The 22081-nt window shown below is 41.7% G+C and overlaps 1 protein-coding gene across 3 annotated transcripts in view; it reads right to left on the reverse strand.

Annotated features, from left to right (window-relative positions):
• Positions 1 to 8427: 8427 nt before the first annotated feature.
• Positions 8428 to 22081, reverse strand: part of LOC101095388 (zinc finger protein 470) — a 46348-nt gene continuing 32694 nt past the window's right edge. Inside the window, exons 2-7 of one of the 3 annotated variants that reach the window (XM_023246064.2) lie at positions 21483 to 21616; positions 20117 to 20210; positions 15620 to 16893; positions 13602 to 13728; positions 13325 to 13420; positions 8428 to 10748 (exon numbers count right to left, since the gene is read on the reverse strand). In XM_023246064.2, coding sequence (XP_023101832.1) covers positions 8875 to 10748; positions 13325 to 13420; positions 13602 to 13728; positions 15620 to 15622 — 2100 coding nt within the window. In that variant the 5' untranslated portion in view covers positions 15623 to 16893; positions 20117 to 20210; positions 21483 to 21616 and the 3' untranslated portion in view covers positions 8428 to 8874. Of the gene's footprint in view, positions 10749 to 13324; positions 13421 to 13601; positions 13729 to 15619; positions 17045 to 20116; positions 20211 to 21482; positions 21617 to 22081 lie in introns of those variants that run through there. The other 2 variants (XM_023246063.2, XM_045046732.1) reach the window with 2 other exon arrangements.

Here is a 22081-nt window from a genome sequence, read left to right on the forward strand (position 1 = left end):
ATTTTCTCTTTTCAAAAGTTATATAATAGGCCTTTTTTTTTGTCAGCATAATTCCAAGTTGTTTTATGTATCAATAGTTCCTTACTTTTTTGCCAAATTCTATTCCACAGCATTGACATACTGTAATTTGGGTATCACATCTGGGATGTTTCCAGTTTGGAGCTATTCTAGGTTGGGTTTTTTTTTTTTTTTTTCCTTTTCATTGTGGCAAAAACACATATGTTTTGGACATTAACCCTTTATCAGATATTTAGTTTGCAAATATTATCCTGTTGCATACGTTGCCCTTTCACTGTTGTTTCCTTATGACAGTTTTTTGTGTGAACATAAATCTTCACTTCTCGTCGATAAATACCCAGGAGTCCAATTTCTAGGTAGTATGGTGTTTGCACTTTAAGTTTTTTCCTGTTTAAACAAACCGCTACACTGTTTCCCAGGGTAGCCATACGATTTTACATCCCTTCCAACAATTTACGAGATACCCAGTTTCTCCAAATCCTTGCCAATATTTAATGTGGCCATATTTTTTAAATTTCAGCCATTTTGGTGTGTATGGATATTGCATCTTGTGGGGGTTTTTTTTGTTCTTGTTTTTACTAACAGATATTAGTTTTTAGAACAGTTTTAGGTTTATGGAAAAATTGAGCAGATAGTACAGACAGTTCTCATATACCCACCTACCTACCCATAATTTCCCCAACTATTGAACACTTGCGTTGGTGTGGCCTATGTGTTACAATTAATAAACCTATACTGATACTTTACTAATAAAACACCATCATTACATTAAGGTTACTCTCCGTGTGGTACACTTGGTGGTTTGGGCCAATGCATGATGCATAATTCACCATGACAGTCACATACAGGATAGTTTCACTGCCCTAAAAATGCTCCTCCTGTTCATCCTCCTCCATCTTCAATGAGCCCCTGGCAACCACTGATACCTGTTCTGTCTCCATAGTTTTGCCCTTTCCAGAATGTCATATAGTGGGAATCAGACAATACACAGCATTTTCAGACTGGCTTCCTTCACTGAGCATTCCATATGCATTTAAGTGCCCACCCCCTTGGTTTTTTGTTTTTTGTTTTTGGCTCGACAGCTCATTAGTGTTTATCACTGAACAATAATATACTGTATATACCACAGTCTATGCATCCATTCACCTATTAAAGGACATCTTATTTGCGTCCATAAACCTGCTATATACACCCACATGCAGCTTTCTGTGTGGACACAAGTTCTCAACTCACTTCGGTCAATACCTAGGAGCATGATTGCTGGATGGTGTAAGACTAGGTTTAGCCTTCAAGACCCTGCCAAACTCTCTTCCAAAGTGCATTCCCACCAGCAAGGAAGGAGAGCTCTGTCACTCCACATCCTTGCCAGCATTTAGTATTGAGTTGCTTCTGGATTTTTGCCATTTTAATAGGTGTGCAGTGATATCTCATTAACCTGTGGTTTCCTAATGACACGATGGTGATGACCATCTTTTCCTATCCTTATTTGTCATCTGTAGATCTTTTGTAAGCTGTCTCTTCACACTCTTTGCCCATTTTTCACTTGACTTTTCTTATTTTTTTTTTTAATGTTTATTTATTTTTGAGAGAGAGAGAGAGCGCACACAAGCAAGGGAGGGGTAGGGGTGGGGGGGACAGAGGATCCAAAGCAGGTTCTGTGCTGACAGCAGAGAGCCTGATGTGGGGCTCAAACTCACGAATCGACAGATCGTGACCTTAGCTGAAGTCAGATGCTTAACCGACTATGCCACCCAGGGGCCCCTTATTGTTGGGTCTTAAGAATTCACTGCAGATTTTGGATAAAAGTCCTTCATCAGACAGGTGTTATGTCCCTCATTTGCTTACAAAATGTAGAGGCTTTGAATGAGAACTCTTGAGTCCCTGGGGCATGAAGGAGCCACACAGTGAGGTCTGTGTCCCTGCAAGACTGAGTAGAGCAGAGTCCCCAACCCTCACTGCCGGTGAGAAACTAACTTTTACTGGGACAAGAAACTAGTTTCTGAACTCACATCAGAGACATTTCAGAGAACTTGAATTCTGATGTGAAGGGCTGGTTTGCATCCTTCCAAAATTTATATGCTGAAGCCTTAACCCCCAGGACCTCGGAAGGCAGCCATGTCTGGAGATAAGGTCTTTAGAGAGGTGACGAGTTAAAATGAGGCTTTAGGGCGGGTCCTAATCCAATCGGACTGCTGTCCTTATAAGAGGTTAGGACACAGCACAGAGGAATGACCACATGAAGACACAGTGAGGATGTGGCCACCTACCATCCAAGGACAGAGGCCCCAGGAGAAACCAATCCTGCCCCCACCTTGATGCTGCTGCTTTTCTGTGTGTGTGAAGGGCGAATGGGCCCAAGGGAGGGCAGACAGGGGGGAACCAGTGGGGGCTGCAGATGGGCCTGTGTGTCCAGGTGTCCTGCACCGCTGCCTATCCCTCAGGATGTCTTCTCTCATGCATTCCTAGCTCACGACTACTGGTCCATGATGGGGCTCATTTTTGTTTGAATGATCCACAAATGACCCAGAGCAAAAAGTGCAGGAGGAGATCCAGAGCCAATGTGCCTGCTCAGGGATGGCCCTGAGCATCAGAGATGCCCAAATGGGGGCCATCCTACTTTCAGGGAGAGAGAGAGAGAGAGAGAGAGAGAGAGAGAGAGAGAGAGAGAGAGAGAGAGAGAGGACCCATTGTCAGACAGCATTACCAATAATACAGGCTCTCTGTGCACATGCCAGGTATGGAGTTGGTTTTGGGGAGCTGGACACAAGGGATGGAGTGTGCCCCCCCCCCACACACACACACTCCCTGAGCTGGGCTGGCTGGTATCCCATTCACGAGGACTCCGCCCTCACCACCTAGTCACCTTTCAAAGACCCCACCTTCTGATACCATCACCTTAGGGATCAGGTTTTAACATAAGAATTTGGAAGGGACACAGTCTATAGCACTGTCCCTGGAACAGGGAAAGCTCTCGCCGCAGGTCCTCGCCCTGCTTAGCAGACTGGCTTCCTCATCACCTACTGCCCCAACTGGATCCTCTACACCAGCAGAGCAGAACCTTGTCCCCAGGACTCTTTCCAGAACCTCCACAATCCTAGAGGGCCTGTATTCTTTGGGGCCTGTGTTCCCAAATCCAGCAACCAACTGTCCCTTCTCATTTAGGAATTGTGTGACTTCTGAGAGGCAGAGGTCGTCTGGGGAGATCTGGTGGCCGGGCTGAGTGGCCCTCAGAACCAGGAACACGGGACGAAGAGTCTAGCAGGTACCTAATTTTTGCATGCAGTTCTTTTTTCTCTTCACCTAAAAAATCAGGTTTTGATGTGGGGTTTTTTTTTTGTTTGTTTTTTTTGTTTTTACTTTGTCATTTTCTGGAAGTCTAGAACGACTGGCAACGTTTTGTGTATGTAGACATTTACAAAATATTCATGCATTTTAAAAGATTACTTCATCTACTTTATTTTTTGTTTAAAAAAATTTTTTAATGTTCATTTTTGAGAGAGGGAGGGAGAAATAGTGCAAGCGGGAGAGGGGCAGAGAGAGAGGAAGACACAGAATCCGAAGCAGGCTCCAGGATCTGAGCTGTCAGCACAGAGCCCAACATGGGTGTCAAACCCACAAACCGTGAGATCATGACCTGAGCCGAAGTCCGACGCTTAACAGACTGAGCCACCCAGGTGCCCCACTTCATCTACTCTAAAAGGTCACTTCATCTTGAGACTTGTTCTCAAGACCCTGTTCCTGTCCTATGACATTTTCAGGGTATCTAAAATTTTGTTTCTCAAAGAAGAAAATACTGAAGCAGATTTTTTAAAAAAAGTTTCAACCGATAAATTTACATAACTGATTGACTTTATGGACCCCAAGAAAAGCCTATTTCACATGTTTTCAAAACAATGTGTGTTTTCTAAATTACTTTGATTTTTCAACATTAACATTCATTTTCCGCCACTTAGGTCTACTTAATTTGCTGAAGCATATTTTCTCTTTTGATAATTTTTCCTTTAAAATTATTTGGAATTTGGTTAAAGTCTATTATTTCCTCTGAAAACACTAAAATTTAAAATTCCAATACTCTGTGACAAAATATGGAATTTAACCAGCATCCCACTTTAGCAAACCATAAAAGGAGTCTCTCAATTTGGTTGAGCAGTCTTAACCCTATGACTTCAAATAATATAAGACCTCTTTCCACAATATCCAAAAGACCTTTAGTTGAAATTGTTTGCCTTGATGCTAGAAGTTCAAGATCTGAGTTTTAAATTATCCAAAGCAATTAGATAACAGCATCCTATACACTCTTTGGACTCAGCATTCCTCTTCTCTAAAATGCCATTATCCGGGACCCCAACCCCTATTCATCTCAGGTGACTACAAAAACTAATTCACTTGGATGTTTACTCAGTGCACACCAAGAGCTCGTACTCTCTTAGGCTAGAAAAGAAATAGGAGTCTTACTTGCCCCTCTCACCCAAAACCAATCCCTAATACCTCACATTTTCCAAAGATTCTACAGCCTATCACCCAGTCTTCATACCAAACTCTGTACTGGCTGTTTCCTTAACTGCAAGCAAGCAAGCAATATACGTAAGAAATGAAGTACTGGAAGCACAGCGGGTAGTGTGGGGAGTTACAGCCGTAGGAAGCACAAAGATCCCAGCCAGGACAAACACCAGCGTCATCCCTAGAGGGAGCTGCCACTGGATGACACAGACCCAACTGCCTTTCAAACTCCAGACAGAATCTGATTAGTCAAGACCATCAAAGCCGTTATGGTCCGGAATGGTATGGTAAGGGCAGCCGCTCAAAGGAAAGGAAGAGACGGTGTAGTCCAAAGAAGGAGGCAAGGAAAACTGGGCAGAGTAAAACAGAAAAATACATATTTTTACGTTTTATTTTTGATATTACAATTATGAGTTTATATTAGAATACAGTCTGAAAATTTTTTTTTCATTAGGTATAATACAACCATCTATGGCCATATACACATTTACATTTCTTTTTTTCAACAGGTGCATAAAGTTCTATTGAATGAATGCACCATAATTAACTTACTCATTTACCCAGGACCCTAGTAATTTCTAACAGAGTTCACCATTAAAAGTTATTTTTGCCATTATACAGTCACCTACCTTTGTACACTTTGGTTTCTGGGAAATAATGGTTCAAATGGTATATACACACATAAATTTATACACCTGACAACGGAATTGTCTTGGTTTTGACACATTCACCACTAGACATAATCACTCCTCTAGGATTTAACATCAACCTACTGGGGAAAGAAGTATATACAACATCACAATATTTTGCATTTCCTTATTAGTAGTGATACTGGGTCATTTCCATTAGCTGTTTTCTCATCTTCTTTGAACTGGCCGTTGGTTTTGTCCATTTTTCTACCGAATTGCAGATGTTACTATTATTGATTTGTAAGAATGCTTTGAATATCAGGATTATCCTTTGTTGTATCTGTTTGCAAACATTTTTTTTCAACCTTAAATTTGTCTATTAACTGTGACTCTGATCTTTTCCACACATACATGTTACTTTAATGTCAGCTCCTGGGTTATGTATAATACCTAAATAGGTCTGCCTCAGACTTACAGAAATACAGTTTTTCTTGTACTTTAATATTGTGCATTTAGATCTTTGCTCTTTCAGAGCTTTGTTAGTGTACAGGGTATAGATCTTTGTCTTTCCAGGGAGCTACGTGTCCCAACACCATTTGAGCAATCTATCTTGCCCCCATTGCAGTGAAAAATCCCTTTTATCATACATAAGGGGAGTCTAATAAGACCACTCACCCCCTCCTCTCTATCCCAAAGTAAAGGGAGCCCCAAAGCTCCATTTTCTAGCACTCATGTCCTCCGGACAAGAGCTCCCCTCAAATAGCTTTCTATGCTGCCACAGGCAGCAGTCGAGAGGGAATCCACAAGCACTAGGTGCTTCAAGTAAGAGTACTCCTCTGGGGGTGAGGGTATCCTGTTTTTAGGTAAAGAAATGTGGTAATGTTTGCACAACATTGGACATACGAAGTCACTGAACTGTATACTTTAAATGGGTGAATTGTATGTTATGCAAACTACATCTCAATAAGGCTGTTACAAACAAAACAAAACCTCCACCAGACTCGAAATCACCATTGATAAAGAGTAAATAGAACTCTCATGATCCTTGTTAAACCATCAATTCTCTCTTCTTGCAACACTGAAAGTGTAATTATCTACCTTGGAACAAAACTATTCTCATTATGTCCATTATGTCTGACATTATCTCCCTTGTCCCCTGCTTCTAATGCCCATATGTTCTGGGAATATTAAGGCATTCCTTCCCATCACTCCTCAGCTCCCTCTTTCGATGATTTCTCTTCGTGGTACATATTACACACTTATAGTATATACAGTAAAACCTTGGTTTGCGAGCATAATTCATTCCAGAAACATGCTTGTAATCCAAAGCACTTGTATATCAAAGCAATTTCCCCATGAGAAATAAAACACAGATGATTCGTTCTACAACCCAAAAATATTCATGTAAGAATGAATATAATATTTGGTAATATAATACAAAATAATAAAATACAAAATATAAAAAAAAATAAGCAAATTAACCTGCAGTTACTTTTGAAAACCTTTGTGGCTGGAGTGAGGGAGACAAGAGAGGAGGGTTATTGTGTAGGATGACTTTCACTATCACTAACAGATGTTGACTACACTACGGCATTAATAAACTCTTGTCATATACTGTATTTAATGTAACTGGCAATAAGGCAGCAGAGGAAAGGGTCTATATCTGCAGGCAGCCTGATCTACAATGAAGCAAAGCCTTCCTAAGCTCACTCTTGTATGGAAAAGTAAAGGATTGTTCATAGGTGCTTTGAAGAGACAAAAAATACACTAGTGCCAGTGGTGGGCACCTTCCAACGTTCTGAAAAATCACTGATTTCTGCCAAACACTACAGCCTGAGAGTGAGCATCCAAGCATGGGAGATGATCACCCACAATCCCACAGAAAGAGAGAGAGAGACAGAGACAGAGAGAGAGAGAAGAACCACTGGCTCAGTTGTGATCATGTGATATTTGGCATCACATACTGCATGTATTGCAAGACAATGTTCATTTATCAAGTTAAAACTTATTAGAAATGTTTGTTCATCTTACGGGAACCCTCACAGAACAAGTTACTCGCAACCCAAGATTTTACTGTATTTCAACTTCTTTTGTTTTCTCTCACGAGATCTGGAAGGGCAAAAACTTTTGTGTATTTTGCACTCGGCTGTGTCCCCAGCACCTAAAACAGGGCTTGGCACATTGGCAAATGCTCATTTAATGTTAACTGAATGAGGAGTACATTCCTTACTATAATACCACAACTCTATAGATGGTCAGAATCAGCTTGTCAACTTCAAAATATATTGGGATTTTTACTGGAATATCAATTAATTTACATATTTAATGTGGAGAAAGATCCTTGCCAGACTTTCTATACAAAGACATGTCTAGCTTTCCACTTACTCTACCTTTTAAAATTTTTAAAATAAGTTTACGTTTTAGTATCTACATTCATAAGCTTATTGTAGCATATGTTTTTGTTTTGATGTCAGTCTTAGTCTCTGAATAAGATGGGCAGTTTTACCATATTTATTTTATGCTTTAGAACAATTTAAACATCACAGGAATTGTCTGTGGTGCTTTTCTACAGGTAAAAGGGCTATACTACCAGGGCACCTGGTTGCTCAGTCAGTTAAGTGTCCAACTTCAGCTCAGGTCATGATCTCAAGGTTTGTGGGTTCAAGCCCCACGTCAGGCTCTGTGCTGACAGCTCAGAGCCTGGAGCCTGTTTCGGATTCTGTGTCTCCTTCTCTCTCTGCCCCTCCCCTGCTTGGGCTCTGTCTCTCTCAAAAATAAATAAACAAACATTAAAATCATTTTTTTAATAAAAAAAAAAAGTGTTAGGGGCGCCTGGGTGGCTCAGTCGGTTAAGCGGCCGACTTCGGCTCAGGCCATGATTTTGCAGTCCATGAGTTCAAGCCCCGTGTTGGGCTCTGTGCTGACAGCTCAGAGCCTGGAGCCTGTTTCAGATTCTGTGTCTCCCTCTCTCTGACCCTCCTCCATTCATGCTCTGTCTCTCTCTGTCTCAAAAATAAATAAACGTTAAAAAAATTTTTTTTAATTACAAAAAAAGTGTTAAACTACCTTTTTCAGTTTATTTCATGGTTGTTACTCTAATCAAGTCTTCTAGCTTGCTTACTTTGTTTTCAATACCTGCCTAGTCCTACATGCTACCAAATGCCTTTGTTCTGACTGGCCTATTCTCACTTCTGCATGCCAGGTGAAGCGGAGAGTTCCTCATCAGCAATCCTACAAGTCTTTGTATTTATTCACACAGAGAGAGTGGTAAGCCACCATGTTACCTTGTCCATCACAGAATCTTTTAATTCTGAATGTGTTCATTTCCCTACCTTCTGGGAGAGTGAAGAGTCCTCTGCTCTAAAATCCTTAGATTTCTTAGTCTTGACCTACTGGATTTTATTTGCAGCTGAAGGTAACAGCAAGGAAACCCTTACCTTAATGGCACTAATTATATGTCAAGGATCGTTTGCTAAGCCCTTAAATGGTATCTAACATATTCTTAAAGACAAACGTTCTAAATGGGAAAATAACATGAATACTGATTCCTATTTTTAAAAGACTAAGCTGGCTACAGTGTTAAAAATGCACTTGAGGGGAGCTAGAGGGAAAATGTTTGTAACACTGTTGTAAACATAAAAATGAAATGGTTACCGCTTAGACTATGATAATGGGACATAGACTGGGAAAAAGTGGATGGACTCTAGAGGCCTTCAGAAGATTGAATCTAGAGGACTTGGTGGTATGGGAGTGAGGAGGAGGGAATAATCGAGGATGACTCTCCAGTATGAATTCGTTGATGATGAGTGAGATGTACACTCTGCCTGAAGGCTTTCCCACATTCTTTACATTCATAGGGCCTTTCTCCAGTATGAATTCTCTTATGCAGTGTAAGATGGGCAATCTGGCTGAAGGCTTTGCTACAGTCCTTACACTCGTAAGGTTTCTCTCCTGTATGAATTCTTTGATGTAGTGTAAGGGATTTACGATGGCTAAAGGCTTTCCCACAAACATTACATTCATAAGGTTTCTCGCCTGTATGACACCTCTGGTGACAAATCAGGGATGCCCTCTGTCTGAAGGCCTTTCCACATTCAAGACATTCATATGGTCTCTTGCCAGTGTGGAGTCTCTGATGTTGAACAAGATAGGAGCCATCACTAAAGGCCTTCCCACACTCAGTACATTCGTAAGGCTTCTCGCCAGTATGAACTCTCTGGTGTTGAACAAGGTGTGCAATTTGACTGAAGGCCTTACCACAGTCCTTACATTCATACGGTTTCTCTCCAGTGTGTATTTTCTGATGTTGTGCGAGGTGCGCATTCTGGCTGAAAGTTTTGCTGCATTCCTTACATTCATAGGGTTTCTCTCCAGTATGAATTCTCTGATGATGAGCAAGATGTGTGCTCTGCCGAAAAGCTTTCCCACATTCCTTACACTCGTAGGGTTTTTCTCCAGTATGAACTCTTTGATGAAGAGTAAGTGAGCCACGATGGCTAAAGGCTTTCTCACAGATGTTACACTCATAAGGTTTCTCTCCTGTATGAATTCTCTGATGTACAGTCAGGGATGAGCCATGGCTAAAAGCCTTCCCACACACATTACATCTGTAAGGCCTCTCTCCAGTATGAATTCTCTTATGCTGAATAAGTCCTATGTGATCAGTGAAAGCCTTCCCACAATCAATACAATCAAATGGTTTCTCTCCAGTATGATAATATCTCCGATGACGTATCAGAGAAGCATTCTGCCTGAAAGCTTTCCCACAGTCAATACATTCATATGGTCTTTTTCCAGTGTGAATCCTTCGATGATGAGCTAGGGATGAACAATCACTAAAAGCCTTCCCACATTCAATACATTCATAGGGTCTCTCTCCAGTATGAACTCTCTGATGTTGAGCGAGATGTGCAAGCTGGCTGAAGGCTTTGTTACATTGCTTACATTGATAAGGCTTTTCTCCAGTATGAACTCTCTGGTGCTGAATAAGATGAGCATTCTGACTGAAGGCTTTCCCACATTCAGTACATTCAAAGGGTTTTTCTCCTGTGTGAACTCTCTGGTGTTGAGCAAGGTGAGCACTCTGGCTGAAGGCTTTCCCACATTCAACACATTCATAGGGTTTCTCTCCAGTATGAATTCTCTGATGAAGGGTAAGGGTTGAGATTTTGCTGAAAGTTTTCTCACAGTCGTTACATTTCAGAAGTTTCTTTTCTCCCAAGACTTGCTTATGTTTTTTGACAAATGAATGTGTTTTTAAACTTTTCTTATCTGTGTCAAAATTATATATTCTCTCTTCTATGGAAAATACCTGCTCTAGATAAGATAATCTATTCAGATGTAAAAGTGTCCCCGATTTGTTAAAGTGGTCTCTTTTCTCGATAAGGGTACCAATATGAGTGACTGTCTCTTGACTAAAAGGTGTCTTCTGACTTACCAGCTCCTTCTTAAACAGGTTTTCACATTTCAAGTTTTCCCCTAATGTGGAACAGGTAAGGTCACAGCTTGGAAGTCTTTCCAGTATCACTGCCTGGGATAACTTTCCTTCATAAATGTCCCGGTTTGGAGATAATTCCTTGGTCATCCAAACATACTCCAAGTCTGAAAGATATTGAGAAAGCAAATGTCTCCTTTACTTAATGTTAGAAGAATGGAAACTTCAAAAGTGAAACCATGTGAATCAAACAGTTACTGAAGACCACAGAGGTCTCTGACAATCTTATATAAAGTCAGGCAGTGCAGCCATCCTTGCATTTCTGGAATACACCCTCCTTGGCTCTGGTGTATTATATCAATATGACAGATTCTGCACCAGTATTCATAACTGAGATTTGTATTTTCATTTTTTGATGCTAGTTTGGTAAGATTTGGGCATCAAATGTTATGCTGTCTTCATAAACAAAACTTTTTAAAGTTCTTCTTTTTATTCTCTGTCATGGTACATTTTAAACAATGTTGGTATTTTTTTCTTACAAGTTTTACAGAATTTGTGAATTCTTGGAGGCAGTTCTTAGCTAACTTTCTACATTTCTTCAACGGTAAACAGTCTATTTAAAATTTCTATCTCATGGGGCGCCTGGGTGGCGCAGTCGGTTAAGCGTCCGACTTCAGCCAGGTCACGATCTTGCGGTCCGTGAGTTCGAGCCCTGCGTCAGGCTCTGGGCTGATGGCTCATAGCCTGGAGCCTGTTTCCGATTCTGTGTCTCCCTCTCTCTCTGCCCCTCCCCCGTTCATGCTCTGTCTCTCTCTGTCCCAAAAATAAATAAAACAGTGAAAAAAAAATTAAAAAAAAAATTTCTATCTCTTCTGGTGTCAGTTGCCGTTATTTATTTATTTATTTGCTTATTTAATTACTTACTATTTATTTAATTTGAGAGCGAGAATGAGGGGGAGAGGGGAGAGGGAAAGAGAGAGAATCCTAAGCAGGCTCCACACTCAGCACAGAACCCGATGCAGGGCTTGATCCCATGACCCTGGGATCATGAGCTGAGCTGAAATCAAGATACGTTCAACCAAGTCACCCAGTGCCCCAGTTTCAATAATTTATATCCTCTAAAATATTACCCATTTCATCCAGGTTTTCAAATTATTTAAAGACAGTTGAGGGAAACAGATTCATATGATTCTTTTAAGTACTTAGGCATCAATGGTTACTTACTATCATTTCTTTTTTTGCCTTCTCTCATTTGTTTATATTTGACAGTTTATACATTTTACTAGGTTTTTTTTTTTTAAAGTAGGCTCCACGCCCAGTGCAGAGCCCAAAGTGGGGCTTGAACCCATAACCCTGAGATCAAGACTCAAGCAGAGATCAAGAGTTGGATGTTTAACTGACTGAGCCACCCAGGTGTCCCTATTTTATTGGTTTTCTAAAGAAGCACCTATTTGATTTATTTTCATTAAATCTACTATTTTCTAGTTCATTTATTCCTACTTTTATCTCTAGCAGTATAAATCACTATACCTAACTTATTTTAGTTCTCCTTAGACTTACTTTGTTCTTTTTCTACTATCTTGAATTGGATACTTTATTTCTTATTTATTAACGTATATCATTAGGAGTATAAGTGACCTATCAACAATCCTCTTCTTGAAACTATGAAAACTGAAAGCAGGAAGAGGCTATACTACAAGCTACAGAATGAAATGTAACCATCTCACTCGAGGCTGATTCCACTGTAATATATAATCTATTAACTCTTATCTACCTTTCATGACAGAAAAACAGCTTTCAAGCAAGGCAGCGAAAAATAAAATATAAACTGGGCCAAAAATCCCATTGAGTACAAGAGAAGTGGAGAGGTGATGGACGAAGAGAAAGGAGGTAATAGTAGTTAGCTCATTTATTCATCTTTTGTAGGAGTATTAAAAGATGAGGTTTTGAATCTCAAGTGGATGAATTTTAAAATACAGATATAAGGGGCACCTGGGTGGCTCAGTCAGTTAAGTATCCAACTCTTGATTTTGGCTCAGGTCATGATCTCACAGTTCATGGGATTGAGCCCCATGTCGGGCTCTGCACTGACAGCATGGAGCCTGCTTGGAATTCTCTCTCCCTTTCTCTCTCTGCTCCTCCCCATTCATGTGCATGCACGCTCTCTCTTTCAAAAAATAAACGTTAAAATACAGATTTAAAAAATATAAAGACATGAAAGTAACAACTTGTAAGACTAAAAACCTTTCTAATTCAAGGGGTGGGATGGTATTGTGTGTGTGTGGGGGGGAACATACACAAACAACAAAGGAAAAATACATAACAGAACAGAAAACCCCAGAGACAAAAATAATTAAAAGTGGAGGGAAGAACATAGCTAATAATAATTGTTAACCTGATAAACTCATATTTTAAAGAAAGGAAATTTTTAAGCCACTTCAAACTAAAAACAAATTTGTCTAAAGAATTCAGGAATGTTGAGCTTCAGGGATGATTGTAACACTATGGTACTTGAGAACTAGGTAAACGTCATGGAGTATAACGAAGTTCACAAACAGACTGTACTTTATTTGCAGGAAATCAGTACAGATAAAAGTGTAGTGGAGAAGAGAAGATCCATTTAAAATATGGTGTCAGGACAAAAAGTTTTACTTTGAGAGGGATTTTGAGGGGTGTTTTCCAACAATTATCAGAGAAGAAAGATCTTCAGAATAGTTTCCCCACTCTCGTTATCTGCACTTACCTGGGCAGAGGCCTCCTGTCCTCTCTCCCTTCATCATCCAGGGGTCTTCACCTTGCTCCAATAAGGAGATCACATCTGGTTTAGAAATGCAAAGACCTGCATATAAGAAAAGACAGGAAAATTAGCTATTTTGTGGATATTGCAGAGCTATGACACATTCTAAAAGGTACTGAGAGAAAAGGGACATTGTAGGAAAATGCTGATAAAGGCATGAAAGACTACTGAGGTGGAAAGACTCCAATGGGGGGGTGGGGTGGAAGGAAGAAGATACTCTTACCCAATGAAACCAGGTTCCTGTAGTTCTCCAACATCACTTTCTTATATAAAGTCCTTTGAGCAAGATTCAGCCATTCCCATTCCTCTTGAGAGAAATCTATGGCCACATCCGTGAAAGTCACTGAATCCTGAAATGACACAAATCTCACCTTACTCAGTGTTCGTGCCATTTCTTAACCGGCTCTAGGGGTAAAGACTTATGCTGTTCACACTATGAGGGAAAAAAAAACCCCTGCACTGGGCATAAGTAATTATACTGGAGTCTAAATCATCCAGGTTGTATGGTTAGTTACTGGACAACTTTTCTGCCTAGTTATATCATACATATTAGGAAAGTGAAAAAATATGAGACATTCTCTCCTCTTCGAGCATTTACAATTTTACGGTGGTGAGAAGACATTCTCATATGAAAATATACTGATTGCATGTAAGATAGAATGTCAAGTACTAAACTGCAGCTGACCCTTGAACAACACAGGTTTGAACTTCGCAAGTCTAGTTACATGTGAACTTACGTGTGACTTTTTCCAATAAACAAGTACAGTATTGTAAGTATATTTTCTCTTCCATATGTCTTTTAACAATTTCTTTTCTCTAACTCGCTTTACTCTAAGAATATAAAAATATATAATACATATACAATATATGTGTTAATCAACTGTTTATATTATCAATAAGGCTTCCAATTAACAGTAGACTATTGTAGTTAGTTTGGGCAGAGTAAAAAATTATATGCGGATTTTCAACTGTGCAGGAATCAGAGCCCTCAACTCCCATGTTGTTCAAAGGTCAACTGTATTTTATCATGTTAGGAGCTAGATCGTTTTTCTACGTGAAGAAATTTAAAGAGTTCTGAGACTGTGAGGGAATTTCAAGGAAGGATGCTGATCTGATGAGCAAGTTTTCAACTTCCACAATATATTCTAAGAAATCCTAGTGCTCTGAGATGTTAACAGGTATGTCTAAAAAAAACAAAAGAAGGGGAGCCTGGGTGGCTCAGTTGGTTAAGCGTCCAACTTTGGCTCAGGTCATGATCTCACGGTTTGTGAGTTCGAGCCCCACATCAGGCTCTGTGCTGACAGCTCAGAGCCTGGAGTCTGCTTCAGATCCTGTGTCTCCTTCTCTCTACCCCTCCCTGCTCGCACTCTGTCTCTCTCTCTCTCTCTCTCTCTCTCTCAAAAATAAATAAACATTAAAAAAAATTTTTTAACAAAAAAACAAAACAAAACAAAAGAAAAAAACCCCTAGCAAGATTTTTTCCTTTTGTCATAAAAATATGTTTTGCATTAAGAGAACACATTTGGAAAGCTGGTTTTTGATAATTTGCTGAGAAGTACCGAGAGAGATCACATGAAGTGAGCACAACCTGTTTTGTTACATGGGCTGAATTTCTTAACCAACCAGCAAGAGATGCCAGCCATCCATTCTGTGGTTGCTGGCAGGTTTTCCATTTCTTACTCTGTGATTTCACTTGTTATCAACATCTACAAATGAGTTCTGAAAAACCCACCAGTTGTGAATAAAATCAGAGAAAAAGGTCAGACTATTCCAAAGAATTCAGATTCTGGCACTAACTGACTAGGTGATCTTGGCCAAGTTAATTAACTACATATGCCTCAGTTTCTCCACCTGAGAAACAGGAACAATTTTAGTACTATCTAACAGCTGCACTGTGAGAATTAAATGAAGTAACAGTCACAGTACCTGGCTAAGTGCTCAAGAATTGTTACCTATGATAATGATGAAGGAGGGATAGAAAAGAAGGAAGAGAAGGAAGGGGCAGCCAACAACAGATGAAAACATTTCATTTAATACATCAATAAAAGTTTTACTTTTGTTTTATTTTATCTAATTGCAACATGTTATAGTAGTTAAGAACATGGTCTCTGAAGCCAGACCACCTATGTTCAAATCCTGTTCTGTTCATTAAACCGAAGATATTAGTTTTGTTTTCAACCTTTGAAGATCTTTTAAATAACTCAGAAGAATAGCCTACTGTATTTACACATACATATTTACCATTTCTGTTGCACTTTCTTCATTCCTGATGTTTCAGTTCCCTTCTGGTATAATTTCTATCAGAAGAACTTCCTTTTGCAATTCTTTGAGAAATCCGCCAATGAATTTCCTTAGTTTTCCTCCATATGAGACACTATTTCACATTCAATTTTGAAGGGTATTTTTTTGCTGGACACATAATGCTGGGTTGACAGTTCTTTCCTTTGAGTACTTTTTAAAAGTTGCTCTACTTCCTTCTGATCTGCATGATTTCTGATGGAAAACCCAGAATTGAAGTTGCTGCTACCCTATATGTTAAGCATCATTCTTCCCGGGCTGTTTCCCTTATCTGTGGTTTTTAACAGTCTGATGACAGAGCCGCCAGGCAGGATGTCTTTGAGTTTATCACGCTGGAGTTTGCTGAGCTTCATGGATCCACAGCTTTATGTCTTTCACTAAAGTTAGGAATTTTTCAGCCATTACTGCTCCAAATATTTTTTCTACACCTTCTCTTTTCTGGGGCTTCAATGATACAAGTGTTTAACATTCTGGTATTGTCCCACAGGGCCCTGAGGCTCTGTTCAATCTTGTATCAATTGTTCAGATTAGACAATTTCTCTGTACCTTCAAGGTCGCCAACTCTTCCTACTGCCTTTCTCACTGTGCCGCTAAGCCCATCCAGTGGGTTTATTTTGGTAATTATAGTTTTCATTTCTTGCTGCTATCTTCTATTTCTTTGCTGAGGCTGTCTGCTTCAAGAGAGTTCACTTGTTGGAGCATTATTATAATAGCTGCTTTAAAACCTTTATCAGATAATCCCAACATCCAGGTCACATCAATGCCAGCGCCTGGTGATTAGCTTTTCCCGTGAATTGAAATTTTCCTAGTTTTTCATCATTTGAGTAATTTTAGATAGTATCCTGGACCTTCTGAATGTTACGAGACTTTACGTCTTGTTTAAATTATATGGAGAATGTTGATATTTTGTTCCGGCTCCATTTGCAGAGCCTCTGAAGTGACAGTCGCCTCTGTCGTACACGTGTCCTGCTTGGTGACCAGCAGTCTATCCCTCAGTTCACTTCTCATTGACTGGGGCCAGATACACGCATGAGCAGGCTAGGGTGAGCCTGGGAGTTCAGAAACAGCTTTATACAGTTGATTCCCAAAGCTCCTCTTCTCTGTGATTTCTCCAGTAGTTCCTACCTCCTAGGGGTTCCCCTTCGCAGTCCTCTGGCCAGATGGCTGGGGCTTATTTATTCCACTTGACTGTGCCCCTGCCCTGACTGTACCCACCCCTGGAGCCAAGCAGGGAGAGAACAGAAGCAAGAAAACAAGGCAGTAAGAGTTTACTCCACCCTCTGGGGGACACAGCTTCTCAATCACAGACATTTCTCCTCCTGCAAAGTTTTAGACGCCTGTAGACCCCACTGCTACTGTCTCAGGACACTAGAAAACATAATTTTTTTTTTTTTAAGGTAGAGTCCCATCCACCCTTTCTGAGTATTAGATCCCCTTCCTACTTCTTGAGCCCGAACTAGGTGTCTCCTGCAGTTCTTTTTATCCATGCCAAAACCCCTTGTGGGTTTTGTGCTTGTTGAATCCATGCTAGGAGATATTGGGAGGTAAAAAAAAAAAAAAAAAAAGGTAAACACATTGCATTCTGGGTTTCTTTCCCCATCAGCCTGCTGTTCTTTACCGCTTACAGACCTCAGATGGCTGCTCCGTGCCTGCTGTCCCGGTCCTACATCAGCTTCCAGTGGAAAGACAGGGTGACATGTGCTCAGTCCATCTTTCCCGGAACAAGGGCTCTCCCAATTTCAGCGTAAATTACTGTTAGTTTTAAAATCAACATTCCGTTGGAAATAAAAACCTCCTGATGTTCAGTGCTTCTTGTGCATCAAATGCCATGTTGTAGGTTTTTCCCAGGTCTGAGTGTATACACACGCGCACGCACACACACACTATACATCATATGAAGAATTACACGGGCATACAGGCAGACAGCAGCTGTCCAGGCAAATAGCGGCATATAAAGCTGATGCTTATACAGCGCTTATTATGTGCCACTTTACTTTCCTAAACACTTAAAGTATATTAACTAACACTTACAGCAGGACTATAAATTAGGTACTAGTATTATTCCCATTTTGTGGTCGAGGAAACCGAAATTAAGGTGCTCTATCTAGTACACAGTGGAGCTACAATTCGTAGCCAGGCAGTCTGGTCCCACAGTCACATTACTTTTTGCCATACTCTGCCACTCTCAAAATATTTTCCTCTGACAAGTAACAATACTGATTTCATCTAAAATATTTAAGTGCTGGGGCACCTGGGTGGCTCAGTCAGTTAAGCATCAGACTGTTGATCTCAGCTCAGGTCATGATCTCACGGTTGGTGGGATCGAGCCCCACGTTGGGCTCTGCACTGACAGCATGGAGACTGGTTGGGATTCTCTCTCTGTTCCCTGCATGCTCTCGCTCTCAAAATAAGTAAATAAACATTAAAAAAAATATATAAAATGCTTAACTGCGTAACAAACGAGTTCCATTGGTAGTACATGTTTTATAGTGTTGAATCTGATTAGAAAAGGTGTTTTGCTTTGCTATAAGCTGCTCACTGATATAAAATAAAGACAATTTTACTATGCTGTTATTTTTTATTTGATTAGTTTTTAAAGTTTATTAATCAGGGTCCCTGGATGGCTGAGTTGGTTAAGTGTCTGACTCTTGATTTCGGTTCAGGTCAGGTCTGTGAGTTTGAGCCCTGAGTTGGGCTCTGTGCTGACAGCATGGAGCCTGCTTGGCTTTCTCTGTCTCCTCTCTCTGCCCCTCCCCAGACTTTGCACACTCTCGCTTGCTCTCAAAAATAACTCATGAACTATGAGATCAGGACCTCAGCCGAAGTGGGACACTCAGTCAACTGAGCCACCCAGGTGCCCCTAAATAATAATTTTTTTTAAAAAGCCATTTTAAGGTTTATTAATCAAATTTTGGGGTTCCTAGGTCATGGTCTTGCCATTCCCAAGTTTGAGCTCCGCATCAGGCTCTGTGCAGACAGCTCAGAGGCTGGATGGAGCCTACTTCAGATTCTGTGTCTCCTTCTCTCTTTGTCCCTCTCCTGTTCATACTCTTGTCTCTTTCTCTCTCAAAAATAAATAAACATTAAAAAAAAATAATAAAGTTCACTAACCAAATTTTATAATTTCTTACAATAATTTGTTCATCATCCTCATTTAGCAGTCCACTTTAATCAGAATATGAATTATAGTTCTTAATTCTATTATTGATCATAAAAATATTAAAATTAAAAATATTCCGAAGTTTGAGAAACTCTAATCCATAAGAAATGAAAAATGTGGAATTTAGTCCAAGAAAATAATCAGTGATGAGGGCAAACGATGATCAATAATCTGATCGATAATCTCTATTAAATAGTAAAACATGGCAACAACTCAGCTATGGAACAAGGGGCTGATTAAACAGATGAGGATGTTCATCTCAGAAAGAAAAAAGGATGTAGAACATTCCCTGGCATTCTAAGATGTTCATGGCTCCAAGTCATGTGGGGAGGGGACAACTCCACACCCTCCGACCCAAATCACGTGTGCCTGCATATCTCCCCTTCCTTCAAGATGCACCTCAGGAGTCACACCTCCCTTGCCTCCTCGCTCCAACAGGGAGTACGACTGTGTAGGCTTTATTCCGTACCCGGATCTGTCACCAGGGAGGCAAAAAGGAGCTAAAAATAGATTTCGTCCTGCTAGACTGTGGCCTGTCCCAGAGCTTCACCGGGCCAGAGGAAAGGACACCTTTTTCTAATTCACCCAAAGGTATTCATGTGGACTTGCCCACTACTCCACAGCAAGTCCACTCCACACCTATAGCACTGACCACACTGCACAAATAAATGTTGGTTGCCTTTTCATTTCTCCAACAGATTATAAGCCAGGACGGGTACTTAGGGACTAGGCAGATCATGGCTCTCAAATTGCCTCTAAGGACTGTATTTCTGTGTTGTCAGATGCGTATGAGAAAACTGAGCACAGGGAAGGAAGGGCTCAGAGTGGTCATTTCTCGAATGAAGACTAAACAGCTGTAGGAAGAAGAGGAAGCTGGGCCAGGGCGCTGGGCTGAGTCTATCTCTGTGGCCCCATCACTCATCAGAGAGGGAAGAAATGGGAGCCAGGCCTCAGGGTGCAACTCTTAGGCAGACAATTTTCAGAAGGAGACAAACACTCTCAAGTCCTAGAAAGCAAGACAGTATTTTAAGAAGGAAAGAGGGGGGGCGCCTGGGTGGCGCAGTCGGTTAAGCGTCCGACTTCAGCCAGGTCACGATCTCGCGGTCCGTGAGTTCGAGCCCCGCGTCGGGCTCTGGGCTGATGGCTCAGAGCCTGGAGCCTGTTTCCGATTCTGCGTCTCCCTCTCTCTCTGCCCCTCCCCCGTTCATGCTCTGTCTCTCTCTGTCCCAAAAATAAATATTGAAAAAAAAAAAAAAAGGAAAGAGGGAAGATTAACTCACCAGGGGCATGGCTTTAAGAAGTTCAACTCCCATCACCTCTTCCTCTTCCTGGCTCCTCGTGAGAAGTGCTTTACTTTACCCTGAGAGGGCAGAGCTGGCAGAGAAAGGAGCAGTGAGAGGCTGAGCGGCTGTAACAATCACAGCCCAGAACTCTCTCCTCCCTTCAGCTCCCTCTGTTCCCCCACCGCCACCCCCACATCCCCTCGCCACCAGGAGCTTAGTGGGAGACCTACTCTGCTCTGGGTGTTCAGGCTGAGTGCAACCTCCTTCCGTCTCAAAGCCACCCATCATTAACAACAGAGACATACCAGGGGTGCTGCCTGAGTGAACCCTCACAGACTATTTGCTCAAGCAGACAACGGTGCAACTGACTAGCCAGGGTCGGTCCAGACTCTACGGGATCTAGAAACAGTCATCTTCCCCAGAGAGAACTATCACCTCTGTTACAACAAAGGGTCCACATGGCTTCCAGATAACTGGACCAAATAAACCCATCAAGAGACCCATTTTGCTCTGTGACAAACCATGTCTCTTGTGAGCCAAGTTTCTTCAATCAGAAAGAGGATAAAGTCCCTGACTTAACTCTGGTTTCTTTCCTCAAAACTCTGGTTTCCTCGAGCCTTTATTAAAATGACGACAGGGGGCGCCTGGGTGGCTCAGTCGGTTAAGCACTGACTCTTGGTTTCGACTCGGTCTCGGCTCAGGTCACGATATCGTTGTTCGTGAGTTCTCACGAGCCTCAGCTTTGGGCTCTGTGCTGAATGTGCAGAACCTTCTTGGGATTTCTCTCACCTCTCTCTCTGCCCCTCCACGGCTCGCTCGCTCGCTCTCTCTCTCTCTCTCTCAAAAAATAAACATTTTTTCGGGGCGCCTGGGTGGCGCAGTCGGTTAAGCGTCCGACTTCAGCCAGGTCACGATCTCGCAGTCCATGAGTTCGAGCCCCGCGTCAGGCTCTGGGCTGATGGCTCAGAGCCTGGAGCCTGTTTCCGATTCTGTGTCTCCCTCTCTCTCTGCCCCTCCCCCATTCATGCTCTGTCTCTCTCTGTCCCAAAAATAAATAAACGTTGAAAAAAAAATTAAAAAAAAAAAAAAAAAACATTTTTTCAAAAATGACAATAAGAATGAACACTTATTGACCGCTTACTATGTGGCAGGGTAAGTGTTTCACAAGCATGAGCTCAGTGAACCCTGATAACAGTCCTATGAGGTACACACTCTCCTCTCCATGCCACGTAGGAGAAACTGGGTCAAAAGTTTGAGAAACAAAAACTTGCTCGGTGGGGGTTTTGGGGATCTCAACCCTTGAGATTATTTAACCGTCTGAGAGTCACTTCTTCACCCGTCCCAAGTAGTTAAGGATACTGACCTCAAGCCGTTGTAGAGAGGATTACATGAGAGTCAGTACCGGAAGGACTCCGGAGCCCTCCAGTCCTGGACCCGAATCCCGGCTCTTCCACACACTAGCGATTACCCGGCCTCTGTCTGCTTCAGTGTCCTCATCTGTGAAAAAGGAGGGACCAGAGTTTCCGCGTGCTGAAGTGACATTTGGTGTGACTGTCCCCAACCCAGAACCCAGAAAACAGTGGCTATAATTATTGCTGCAGCAAAACAGGAAAGAACAGTCTGGCTGTGAGCTGTGCTTCCTCCCACTCCTCCCCCTCCCCCGCATCCCACCCCCCCACCCCGCCCCCCGCCTCCTTTCTCTGGTGGCGGGGAACGGGCGCAGAGAAGAGTGAAGCAAGAATGGGATGGGTTCTGTGACCACACCCTGGAAAGGCGGGGTCCCTCTCCACTTCCAGAGGAGCCCACCTCTGCGAACCCCATACCACAGTGACCTGCGGGGCAGGACCTTGGACCAGGTCAGGTGACTCTGGGCAGGTCAGCCTCACACTCCCGGCCCCGACTCGCTGGCCTCCTGGGTCCGCCAGTCCGGGAAGGAGCCTGTCGGATCAGGGTACCCATCTC

The sequence above is a fragment of the Felis catus genome, chromosome E2 (genome assembly GCF_018350175.1).
Source record: "Felis catus isolate Fca126 chromosome E2, F.catus_Fca126_mat1.0, whole genome shotgun sequence".
In the NCBI taxonomy this organism is placed as follows: Eukaryota; Metazoa; Chordata; class Mammalia; order Carnivora; family Felidae; genus Felis; species Felis catus.